Source organism: Dipodomys spectabilis, unplaced genomic scaffold, assembly GCF_019054845.1.
Source record: "Dipodomys spectabilis isolate Male_0828 unplaced genomic scaffold, ASM1905484v1 ptg000178l, whole genome shotgun sequence".
Classification (NCBI taxonomy): Eukaryota; Metazoa; Chordata; class Mammalia; order Rodentia; family Heteromyidae; genus Dipodomys; species Dipodomys spectabilis.
This window is the reverse complement of record NW_024870855.1, coordinates 1,370,645-1,383,841: the sequence shown is the minus strand read 5'-3', so window position 1 is coordinate 1,383,841 and position 13,197 is coordinate 1,370,645. Positions and strand designations below refer to the sequence as shown.

The 13,197-nt window shown below is 42.3% G+C and overlaps 1 protein-coding gene across 1 annotated transcript in view; it reads left to right on the top strand.

Annotated features, from left to right (window-relative positions):
- The window catches only part of LOC122120775 (engulfment and cell motility protein 1-like), a 239,999-nt gene that overhangs the window by 189,473 nt on the left and 37,329 nt on the right, over positions 1-13,197 (top strand). The window contains 4 exon segments of the mRNA XM_042695014.1: positions 2,409-2,459; positions 3,287-3,346; positions 3,348-3,410; positions 4,896-5,027. Coding sequence (XP_042550948.1) covers positions 2,409-2,459; positions 3,287-3,346; positions 3,348-3,410; positions 4,896-5,027 — 306 coding nt within the window.

The following is a 13,197-nucleotide window of genomic DNA, read 5'->3' as shown; positions in this document are numbered from 1 at the left end:
GAGACCAGGACTCGAACTTGATATCTAATGCTTTTGTTCAATGATGTTCACTTTCTACCAATGGAGCCACTCCCCCAGCCCAGAGCTTTGTTTGTATTTTTAACCAATACTCGGCATACTACATGTACTGTCTTTATAGAAAACTGCTGTTAAGATTAAAACTATGTTGTAGACATCATTCCGTATTGGTGTATCTATCTATATATTTATATGTTTCTGTCATTTCAGTGCTATGAAAATCTCCCCATGGACTCTCATGTTTACTCAAACTATTCCCTAAGACAGATATCTCTCATGTTCACAAAGATACTTCTGTTTTCTCTCTGTTCTAGCTTCTGTTACTTAGGAGAGTACTATCAAATATTCAGTTGTTCCTTAATGAAATATTTATTGTCATCTTCTGTTTGCTGAATATCATGCCTGGAACTTGGGATACAAAGAAGCACATGGAGTCCACTGTGCCCCCAAGAACACACAGTCTTATGCATGTATATGTATATGTATATATTTTTTTTGTAAGTAGATAGTCAATGACTAGTAGCTGTTGGACAGGAAATAGCCTTCTAACTATTGGCGACTATCTTGTGGCTGTCTATGTCTATCTGTAATTATATCTACATTTCTATCATTTCAATGTTATAAAATCATATTAACCTATAGCTGAAATAGGAGCACAAAGCGTATTTTTAATTTTCTTTTTTTGGTGACTATTGGGCTGCACTTTTCATTTGCAAAAGGAATACAATGTTTATAAAAAGCAGTATTGGAGATGTATGTATAGAGGTCCTTTCGGTCTTTTGTGTGTTACCTGCTCCAAAAAAAATCAAACCTAACCAAGCCAGATCATTCCTCACCCAAGAGCTACTGTATTTAGCTGGGGAAGAATCATGTAGTAGAGATGGCCGATGGTGTTTTCTGGGCTTGCCTTCAGCTTGTGTCTCAAGATGTGGTTGCCTTTGCTTTCTTGCTTTTGAGGGCAGGAAGATGACCTGATCATGGATTTCCATTTCTATGTCTTCTGTTCCCATATAACTGTAAAAGGTGTTCACAGTCCTCCCTAGGCAGTGGGTTGGCAGGGCATTGCATCAAAGTTGCCAAGAGCTCTGAATTTCCATCCCTTCTTCTCTCTTGCTTGCTCTCCTTTCTGTGGTGGCATTGGCGCCGTTAGGTTGATGTAGACAACAATGTTGACATCCTTGAGTGTCCTCTGACTGTAAGTCACCCATGTTCCCTCTGTGGACCCTGCTGTCTCAGTCTGCCCTCATCCATCCTGCCTGTACCCCCTGCATCCCCTCAAGTTCCTTTCCTCATGTTCTTCGCTCCCCTGGCTTTCTGTACATTTATTTGCACCTTAGTAGATATCATGGTTCTGTTGTTGTTTTTCATTGTAGCTTAGTTTCTTCTCTATTCAATACAACTCGTAGCACCGAAAAAAAAAAAATCCCCAGCACAGATTGGCATTCTAGTGTCTTCCTGCATATGAGCAGTATTTTGACTTTTTCTTAGTGTGTCCCAAGGATGTGGCTTGACTATGAAATTTCTCCCTTATTCCTTCCAAAGAGGGCCTGTGAATCATTTCATTTCATAAAACCATCCTCAAGTACTCTGCTGAGGACAGGAGAGGCTGGAGCACAACTTATATCATGCAGAAGCCAAGGGAGAATTCCACAGCATCACATCTGGCCAGATATTTGTCCATCTGAAACCCCATGTGGTTCATTTGCATAGCTTGGTGATCCAGCTCTGGGGTGTATGCCATTTGCCCTTGGTTCTGCACGCAGGTAGATGAACTTGCTTTTAGGTGAGTTAGGGATTTTAGGGTGATGGTTCTCCAACATCAGGATGTCCTTGCTGTGGGTGTGTGTTGTCTGGTCATCTTCATACAATCTAAGAAAAGCGGGTACAGGGTCCTTCCTCTACCCACTCAACAGCTCAAAGCTCGCTCTTTACCACTTGAACCACACCCCCACTTCTTCTTTTTGCTGGTTAATTGGAGATAATTCCAGTCTCCTGGGGCTGGCTTTGAACCAGATTCTCAGGTCGAAGACATCTGATTGGCTGGCCAGAATTACAGGTATGAGCCACTGGTGCCCAGCCTCTGATGCACTTTTTGAGTGGAAAACCATTAGTTTCTGGAGAGTGATTTTTCTAGAAGGAAAAAAATTCCATACATATATGTATGTATATGTATTCATATATATATATGCCTTTGTACTTGGCTTTTATAATCAGAATGGAATATCCAGCCTTATCATGGAATACTAGTGCCTTCCAAGGCCACAGTTTTCTAAGAAATACTGCTGATATCCAGGCCCTGAAGCACACGGGAAGAATGGCACTTGGTTGTGTGGAAAAGCATGCCTGTCTTTCTAACCAAAGCCTTTGTGTGGGGTGTTTTTCTTCCCCAGGAAATGGCAAATATTTTGGCTCAGAAGCAGCTGCGTTCCATCATTCTAACAGTGAGTACCTAACTGGGGAGGAAGGGCCTGGTGCAACTTTAGTGTCCCTTCTGTGACTGATCTGCACTTTGTTCTCCACTGTTTGGTGAAGGGTAGGGCTAGGAAGGAGGGAAGATGGTGGGCTCTGAGAGTTAGAATCAACATTTCTGTCCCACAGGAAGCGTCCTTCATAGTGGACCTAGAATAGGAGTAAAAATGACATGATTGGGCCTCTGGGCTGGAGCCCGCCTTCCCGTGGTGGTTTTCTACACATACGGTTTAGCTTTGCAAGGAAAGGAATCAGAACTCCACAACTTCTAATACCTAGCACCATGGTGCTGCCCTAGTTTTTCTGGGGGAAAGCAGTTTACTTTTCACTGAGTTGTGAGCTGGAGATTCAAGCACTGAGACAGAGGTAGCTCCCTGTGCCATGATGGTGTTGGCTTCTTGGCAGTGTTCCTGCACTGAGTTTGCTTCTGTAGGGTGGGAACAAGGTTGCTTTAGTTCTTGGAAGTTGGATGCGTGGGTAGGGGACTATGATGGTGGTGACACCATTTGCCCCTCTGTGACCTGGGGGAGCCAGGGCCCGACCCTTTCCTTTAAGAGCCTCCCCATCCTCTGTTTCCTCTTCTGCACACAGTAGGTCTTTTCCTGCCTCTGAGTCATCAGGGAGAGCTCTGAGCTCACATGTATGTTGGCTTTCCTTCTGAAGGGTGAGCCACCAGGCTTCATTCCTGGTTGCATCTAGATGCAGACTGCCCAGCCTCCACTTGGGCCTGTTGATGATGTTTAGTTTGTGGTCTTCCCTTTCTTTTTTTGGTAAGTATTTTAACAAAGTATTCCTGCAGCATGTCATCCGTGCCCAGCGGGCCATCAACAACGAGATGGCCCACCAATTATATGTTCTCCCAAGTGCTCACCTTCAACCTCCTGGAAGACAGGATGATGACCAAAATGGACCCCCAGGATCAGGTAGGTGTGCATGTAACAGCAGTAACATGTGGCAAACAGAAAGTGCAATGCCACCAGCCATCTTTCTGCTAGCTACTCTGAATCCTGGAGTTTGTGAGGATCCTATAAGTATTGTATTACTTTCTTAGGGCTTGGGGATATGGCTTCTCAATATAGGTGAATACCTATAGATAATAAAACCAATTGATCATAGCTGGGTGCTGATGGCTAACAATTGCTATCCTAGATAGGAAGCTGAGATCTGAAGGGCCTGGTTCAAAGCTAGCCAGGCAGGAAAATCTGTGAGACTCATACCTTCTATTAACTAGCAAAAACCTGGAAGTGGAATAGCTCGAGTATAGAATGGAAGCCTTGAGTGAAAAAGCAAAGTAAGAGCCTGGGGATTTGAGTTTGAGCCCCAGTGCTAGCAATAAATAAAGGCTTCCATTAGGCCCTGAACATGCATGTGGTTTTTTGTTTGGTGAATAAGGGAGTAATTTTAAAGTGGAAGCTCACTGGCACTGAGTATATTCACATTGTTATGAAAACATTACCAGGTATCATCAGGCAAAACTGAATTTCTGGGTCCCCTAAACAATAACTCCATTTGAGCTATCCTGCAACCCCTGGCCAGCTTGCTCCATTTCGCTTCCTGTTGCTGTGGTGTGGCTACACAGAAGTATTCTAGGCAACACTTGTCACCTATTATCTGCCTTATTTCACTCCACCTAGTACCCTTAAGGTTTGTCCTTGTGGTCACAATTTTTGTGTGCTGTCCCTGACGTTTTGTGCTCAAGGCTAGCACCTTATCACTTGAGCCTCAGCTCCACTTCTGGCTTTTTTGGTGGTCAGCTGGAGATAAGAGTCTCATGGACTTTCCTACCTGAGCTGGCTTTGAACTGCTATCCTCAGATCTCAGCCTCGTGAGTAGCTAAGATTACAGGCCTGAGCCACCGGCACTATGGAATTCTGTTCCTGCTGTATGTGAATGTCATGTGCTCATCCATTTACTATGGATGGACAAGGAAGGGCACAGGGGTTGGTTCTTCTTTGGGATCTTCCTTTTATTTTGGTTTCCTGTTAGTTTTGATGATGTGTCCTTGATTAGTGGAGTAAAAGATCCATTGCGACTGCAGAACTGCTCACGGGCCTTGTGAGCCTCTTGCTTTGTAGGTAGCAGTGGGCCCTCCCAGACTCTACCTCAGCCTACGCCCCTCACTTCCTCCCTTCCCAATTAGGACCTCATCTAGGCCAGGCCTCTGGAACTGGTTACCAATATTCCACATGAGATGGCAGCTGGGGTCACTGGGGAGATGCCAAGCTTGAGAAGCCGGGGGAGGGGCAAAGGGCAAAGTGTGCTCAGCTCTCATTTAGAACATGGCTTGACTTTTATCTGGTTTTCTTTTACTCTAAAGCATAATTCATTTGGACTCTGGGGGTGAAGAAAAAGAGAATTGATGTCACTTTGCACAATGACAGCAGATTCCTCTCCCTCCCTCAATCTAGGCTCAAAGAGACATCATATTTGAACTTCGAAGAATTGCTTTTGATGCGGAGACTGAACCTAATAATAGCAGCGGCCGCTTGGAGAAACGCAAGTCCATGTACACCCGGGATTACAAGAAACTTGGCTTCATTGTAAGTGAGTTCTCTCCTTCCACTCCCCGGGTGACCTCAGCCGCTGCCACAAGCGTGTGGTCATTGTGTGCTCTGTAAAATCGCTTCCACATTTCCAGATGTTAAATAGCATCACGTGACAGTTTCTTCTGGCTGCAGGGGATGGAATAAGTTGCACAAGTGTGAGTGAGTGCTGCGTTTGTTTACTCGGTGGTGATTAAGTGTAGCCAAGAATAATCAGTCTGGAACGCATGTGGCTTTCCTCAGACCTGCTCCTTCAGATGGGGCTGAGGGATGGAGACAGTTCTGGATGCGTCTTACGATTTGGTGTGGGACTGAATAACTTACACACGTCAAGTCCTGGAATGTATGTAACACATCACAAGATTTGTACAATTTATGTTTTCCTGAGAGCTTTGTCTTGCTGAAGACACCAATATGCTTGTTATCCTTTGGGCATTTTTGTTGTTGTTGATTATTTGTTTTTTTCAGTCTGTGAATCTGAATCTAAAGTGTCCAGAACAGCCTCTTTTTTTCCCCTCAATAACACCACTTTATGCATGTTATAAAAACTTTACAGGAATGTGCCTCTACTTCTTGTCTTCTGTACTTTATAATTTATCAGACTTTTTACTTCATGTATATGTACATAAACTATATACATAAACTATATATGTATATCTTTACATATGTATACATACACAAAGTATAAATTTTATATATAAAGTACAAATTCCGCCCTATAGTTTACTTTAAACCACTGTCTTTGGAAAAGGCTTAAATTATAAGAAAAAGTTCCATGCACTTACACATGTAGTTGGCATGTCTGAGAAGTCTTCCTTTATTTATGTCTGTCTCCATTTCTAACTGTTCTGATTTTCCCTAAATTTCTTATGGTGTGACGTACTCTGTCAGCTTTTGTTTCTGAGAGTTTCTTTATCTTTTCTCTTGAAAGTTAACTAAACTTGAAAGTTACTTTCTCTGCACATAAGATTCTAATTTGAATCCCTGTCTCCCCTCTCCCTCCCCTCCCCTGAAAATGTTGCCCTACTGTCTTCTCACTTGCTTTTGATGAGAAATATGCTGTTCTCCTGTTGCTATTTTCTGCTGCCCTCAGAATCCCTGAGGGGCTTGATTATGATCACTTTTGGTGTCTTTTCCTTTGCCCCCAACCTGACCCACACACATGCTGTGTACTTAGATCTGTGTGTTCATAGTTTTCATCAAGTTTTTGAAATTTTAGCTTTATTCAATTCTTTTGCCTCTCTCTTTGAATAGAATCCTTAACTTTTTTTTTTTTTGTAGCAGTCCTGGGGCTGTGTGCTGTCCTTAAGCTTTTTTTATTTTTTCTGACTCAGTGTTTTGAAACCACCTACTCATCTGCAATTACAGTACTGCACCCATTATTTATGCACACATAACCCTGATCACATTATTAGGATGACTTTATAAAACTCATTTTTTTTTTTATTTTTTTATTGTAAAGCTACTATACAGAGGGTTACAGTTACATGAGTGAGGTTATGAGTACACTTCCTCTTGAACATTGTTACCCCCTCCATTGTTTTCCCCCTACCATCCCCTCCCTCCCTCCCTTCCCCGAGGTTCTTTTTTTTTTTTTTTTTTTGATTGTGATTAAATGATTACATAATTTCAAAGTCACAAGTTCATTCTAACTTCCCTGGAGCAAATTGTCTACCACAGTCTGTAATATATAACAGTGTTCACATGTTATATACCATATTTGTGATCAGCAGCATGAGGATATTTAGTAGTGGTTCAACCAGATGAGCGGGAGTTCTTTGTTTCTTAAGTCCTGTTAGTTTTGTCGTATCACTAACCTTTTGGATTTAGCATCCACTTATGAGGGAGACCATGTACCGTTTGTCTCTTCGTTCTTGGCTTACCTCGCTCAACATGATTCCTTCTAGCTCCATCCATTTCCCTGCAAATGCCATTATTTTGTCATTTCTAATGGCTGCATAATATTCCATTGTGTATAGATACCACAATTTTTGGATCCATTCATCTGTGGTGGGGCACCTAGGTTGTTTCCATATCCTAGCTATTGCGAACAGTGCTGCAATAAACATGGAGGTGCACGTGTCCTTGTATATTGGTTCCTGTTGTTCAGGGTAGATGCCTAGAAGTGGTATGACTGGGTCGTAAGGGAGGTCAATCTTTAGCTTTCTAAGGACCCTCCAGACTGCTTTCCAAAGTGGTTGTATAAGTGTACATTCCCACCAGCAGTGTAATAGGGTTCCTCTTTCTCCACATCCCCTCCAGCATTTGTCGTTGGCTGATTTGTGGATGTGGGACATTCTGACTGGGGTAAGGTGGTATCTCAGGGTTGTCTTTATTTGCATTTCCTTCACCACCAGGGATGATGAACATTTCCTCATGTGTTTCTTTGCCATTTTTATTTCTTCATTTGAGAAGTCCCTCTTTAGTTCCCTTGCCCATTTAGTAATTGGTTTGTTAGGTTTGGGAGGGATTAGTTTCTTGAGTTCCCTGTATATACAGGATGTTAACCCCTTGTCTGATATATTGCTGGTAAATATTTTTTCCCAATTAGTTGGTTGTCTTTCTAGCTTAGTTGCGATAGATTTAGCTGTGCAGAAGCTTTTTATTTTAAGGTAGTCCCATTTGTCGAGTCTCTCTCCAACTTGTTGTGACCCTGGGACTCTGTTCAGGAAGTTCCTTCCTGTGCCTATTAGTTCAAGTGTCTCTCCTACTCTGTCCTGCAGTAGTTTCAGAGATTCAGGTTTAATGTTAAGGTCTTTAATCCATTTTGAGTTGATGTTGGTGCATGGTGATAGGCTGGGGTCCACTTTTAGTTTTCTGCATGTGGCTGCCCAGTTTTCCCAGCACCAGCGGTTGAAGAGGCTGTGTTTCTTCCATTGTATGTCTTTGGCTCCTTTGTCGAATATCAGCTGGCTGTAGGCCTGTGGATTTATATCTGGATCTTCTATTCTGTTCCATTGGTCTTCGGGTCTGTTTTTGTGCCAGTACCATGCTGTCTTTGTGATTATAGCTCTGTAGTAGAGTTTGAAGTTCGGCATGGATAGCCCTCCCATATTGTCTTTATCCCCTAGAATTGTTTTGGCTATTCTAGGTCTTTTGTTGTTCCATATAAATTTTTGGACTGTTTTCTGTATTTCAGTGATGTACGTCATTGGGATTTTAATAGGAATTGCATTGAATTTGTATATTAATTTTGGAAGTATCACCATCTTTACTATATTAAGTCGGCCTATCCAGGAGCATGGGAGGTCTTTCCATTTCCTAGTGTCTTCTGCAATTTCTTTCTTTAACTTTTTATAGTTCTCATTAAATAGTTCTTTTACATCTTTGGTTAGGTTAATTCCTAAATATTTTATTTTTTGGGAGGTTATTGTGAATGGGGTTGCTCCCTTTATTTCCCTCTCTTCCTGTGCGTTATCAGTGTATAGGAAGGCAACTGATTTTTGTGGGTTTATTTTGTATCCTGCTATTTTGCCGAAGTGACTTATGATTTCTAAAAGTTTGGGGATGGAGTTTTTGGGATCGTGGAGGTATAGTATCATGTCGTCTGCAAAAAGGGATAGTTTCACTTCTTCTTTCCCTATGCGGATCCCTTTAATGTCTTTTTCTTGCCTTATTGCCCTGGCTAAGGGTTCTAGGACTATGTTGAAGAGGAGTGGAGACAGTGGACATCCTTGCCTTGTTCCTGTTTTTAGGAGGATTGGTTGTAGCTTTTCCCCATTAAGTATAATATTGGCTATTGGTCTGTCATAAATGGCTTTTATTGTTTTTAGAAATGTTCCTTCTATTCCTATTTTCTCCAGAGCTTTTAGCATGAATGAATGTTGAATTTTATCAAAGGCCTTTTCTGCATCTGTGGCGATAATCATGTGATTCTTGACCTTGGCTCTGTTGATATGCTGGATTACATTTATTGACTTACGTATGTTAAACCATCCCTGTGTCTCTGGGATGAAGCCTACCTGATCATAGTGTATTATTTTTTTTATGTGTTTCTGGATTCTGTTAGCTAGAATCTTGTTAAGGATCTTTGCATCTGTGTTCATCAAGGAGATTGGCCTGTAATTCTCCTTTTTGGTTGGGTCTTTGCCTGGTTTGGGGATGAGTGTGATATTGGCTTCGTAGAATGAGTTTGGGATAGCTCCCTCCTTCTCTGTTTCTCTGAAGAGCTTGAGGAGTATGGGTATTAGTTCTTCTTTAAAGGTCTTATAGAATTCTGCTGTGAATCCATCTGGTCCTGGGCTTTTTTTTGTTGGAAGACTTTTGATAGCTTCCTGTATCTCATTATAGGATATTGGCTTATTTAATTGGTTAACTTCTTCTTTGCTCAGTTTGGGTAACTTGTATTTCTCTAAAAATGCATCCATTTCCGCCAGATTTTCTTCCTTTAGAGAGTATAGCTTTTGAAAGTAGTCTGTTAGAATTGTTTGGATATCTTGGGTACGTGTTGTGATGTTTCCCGTGGCATCCCTAATCCTATTAATATGGGTTTCCTCTCTTCTTTTTTTAATTAATCTTGCCAACGGGCCATCAATTTTGTTTATTTTTTCAAAGAACCAGCTTTTTGTTTGGTTTATTTTGGTTATGGTTTTCTGATTTTCTAATTGGTTAATCTCTGCTCTCAATTTGGTTATCTGGCTTCGTCTAGTAGCTTTAGGTCCCATTTTTTCCTGTTTTTCTAGCTGTTTTAGTTGCAACATGAGATTATTTACTTGGTCTGTCTCCATTCTCTTGATGTGGGCACTGAGGGCAATAAATTTGCCCCTCAGGACTGCTTTTGCTGTGTCCCACAAGTTTCTTTGTGAGGTGTTTTCATTTTCATTGAGTTCTAGGAAATGCTTTATTTCTTCTCTGATCTCTTCTGTTACCCAGGCCTTGTTAAGGAGTGTGCTGTTCAATTTCCATGTATTAGAGAAATTTCTGCGGTATGCTTTGTTATTGAGAGCTAGCTTGATTCCACTGTGGTCAGATAGGATACAGGGGATTATGTCGATCCCTTTGTATTTGCTTAAGTTCCTTGAATGAACTATGATATGGTCTATTTTGGAGAAAGTTCCATGAGCTGCTGAGAAGAATGTGTACTGTGTTGTTTTAGGGTGAAATACTCGGTAGATGTCAGTTAATTCCGCTTGAAGTATGGCCTCACTTAATTCGGTAGCTTCTTTGCCAATCCTCTGGTTGGTAGACCTGTCCTTTGGTGAGAGTGGCGTGTTAAAGTCTCCTAGTATTATCGTATTGGGATCTATTTTATTCTGTAAGTTTGAGAGCATTTGTTTAACATATCTGGGTGCACCGATATTTGGGGCATATAAGTTGATGATGGTTATATCCTCCTCTTGGATTGTTCCCTTTATTAATATGTAGTGTCCGTCCTTGTCTTTCTGTACTGATTTTAATGAAAAGTTTATTTTGTCAGATATCAGGATAGCTACACCTGCTTTCTTATTGGGGGAATTTGATTGGTAGATCCTTTTCCACCCCTTCACTCTGAGTTTGTTTGTATGTTTGGCTGAGAGGTGGGTCTCCTGAAGGCAACAGATGGATGGGTCTTGTTTTCTGATCCAGTCCTCAGTTCGTTTTCTTTTAATTGGCGAATTCAGCCCATTTATATTAAGAGAAAGTATAGAGAGATGCATTGTTGTCCCTGCCATTCCGTTTTCCTAAGTTTTTCTTCTTTCCTTTCCTCCTGTGCTTGCTCAGTTAGACTTTGAGTAATGCCTGTTTGGGGCAGGTCCCAGTTCCTGGTTGCTTTCTTCAGGTTGTGTCCCCCCTCTTAGAATTCTTTGTAATGCTGGCTTAATGTTTATGTATTCATTTAGTTTTTCTTTGCTATTAAAAGTTTTCAGTTCTCCATCGAATGTGAATGCTAGCTTTGCCGGGTATATCAGTCTGGGTTGGCAGTTATTGGCTCTCAGGGCTCGTATGGTGCTTTCCCAGGCTTTTCTTGCATTCATTGTTTGTGTGGAGAGATCTGCAGTGATTCTAATTTTTTTCCCGTTGTAGTATAGCTCCTTCTTCATTTTTGCTGCATGCAGGATTGTTTCCTTATTATTCAGATCCATCATTGTTACTATTATGTGCCTAGAAGTGTTTCTCCTGGGATCTTGCTTGTTGGGTGTTCGATAAGCTTTTGTGATGTAGTTAAGATGGTCGTTTTTGAGGTGGGGAAAATTTTCATTGACTATCTTGTTAAATAGGTGTTGCATTCCCTTGCTCTGGAATTCCTCACCTTCGTCCACTCCGATTATGCGAAGGTTAAATTTTTTAGCATTATCTGCTTGCTCTTGAATTTCCCTTTGGTTTAATTTGAGTGATTTTTCCATATCTGTCACTTTTTGGTCCAGTTGGTGTATTCTGTCTTCTGTATCTGACACTCTACCTTCCATTTCATTCACTCTGTTGACCGTGGCTTCTATTGTGGTTTGCATGGTGGAAATGGATCCCTTTATGGATTCAATGTTGGTTCTCAGAGTACTGATCTCACCTCTCAATGAGGTGAGATCAGTATGCATTACCTCTAATTTGGCGTTTATCTCACTTCTTACTGAGGTTTGTGCAGCTTCTATTTTTGCATCCAATTTTTGTTTGATATCCTGTATATCTTTTGATAGTTCATCCTTGTGCTCTTTCAATTTCTGATCCATTTCTCGCTTTATTTCTTGAGTCATTGCCTCCAGCAACCCTTGGATGTAGTTTTTGTCTTCCATTCCTGCTTTGCTCCCACTGGGGCTCTCCCCTGCGTGGCTGCTGGCTTTTGAGGTGAGCTTGCTGTCCTGGGTAGTGGTAAACCTTGTGATTTTTCTCTGTGATTTTCGCATGGGGGTTCAGGAGACTGCTCTTCAATCTTGTTTTGGTGTGTCTGTCTTTGCTTGGTTGCTGATTCTCTATTGGTAGAGAGAGTCTGTGCCTGATCTGGATTCTGTTGGGAGCCTATTTCCAGCTGCTATTCACTTAGGATTCTCAGCTCTCTGCTGTAGCAATTCCCGCCTTTGGAAGGGTTGAGCAGCCTAGACTGCTTGTGTTTGCTCCTGCGGGTGCTCTTGGGAAGATCAGATGCTCTGGATGCACTCTCCCAAATACTGGAGTCTGCTATGGGCTCCTGATGTGTTTTTGTTTGTTTGTTTTGGGCTGGTTGTGGGCTTGAACTCTAGGTTTGGGTGCTGTCCCTCAGCTCTTCAGCTCAGGGCTGGCACCCTACCATTTGAGCCACAGCCCCACTTCTGACCCTTTTTGCTTTGTTCAGGCGCCGGTCCCCTGGCCTGGTTCCGGCCCCAGCCTGGAGCGCGCTCGTTAGGCCTGTGCTAATGTGTATACCACCTTGGTTATGCAGCCTGGAGGACACAGTTCAAATTTCTTCTACTGTTGGTAGTCTTGACCCAGGGGCACTGTTCCTGGCTTGAGCATTTAAGCTCCCTTCCCGGGGCGCTCTTGCTCTGGCCTGGCCAGCAGAGTGTGCTCCACCGGCTGGTGGGGCTCTCGAACAGTTCCCAGTTTTAGTGGGTCCTGTGGTCCGGGTGTTGGGGTAGGGAGTCTAGGTCAGGGTCTGGGGATTCCCTCCAGCTCTGGTCTCCCTTGATGGATTCCCTGTCCCCTGATGGGTACTCACCCTGTAGGTCGTCAGTTGTTGTTGCAGTCCGTCAGTTGTTGTTGCAGTCCGAGTTCAGTTGGGGTGGTTGCGGGCTGGGTTGGGCGGCCCCCCGCCGGGTCCAAAACTCATTTTTATGATAAATATTTTCAAAGCTTTCCATAGGGCTCAGTTGCTTCCAATAAACATCTAGTAATTCCATGGTCAAACTATCTTAAAATGCTCTCCTTAGTACCTCTTTAGTTAAGAATTAAGTTTGCAGTGTTAGTCTCAATGTCCTTCCTAATAAGGGATTTTTTTTTTTGACGACATACACAGCTTTTTGGCTTGCCCTACAATGATACTCTGACATCATTTTTGTTCTATCATATCCTGAATTTTGACCTGGGAGTTCCATTTGACTGTTTAGTTGAATTGAAGTTAAAAAATGCTGGTGAATAGGGTCATGACTGACAGGACAGGTGCAGATTTGTGATGATGACCAAGCTGTTCTTGCTCACCTGACAGAGCTCTTTCCCAGACATTCAGCCTGGTGAAGAAGGGACTTCACTCCCCTGCCTTCTAAGTTTACTTTTGTGTCCT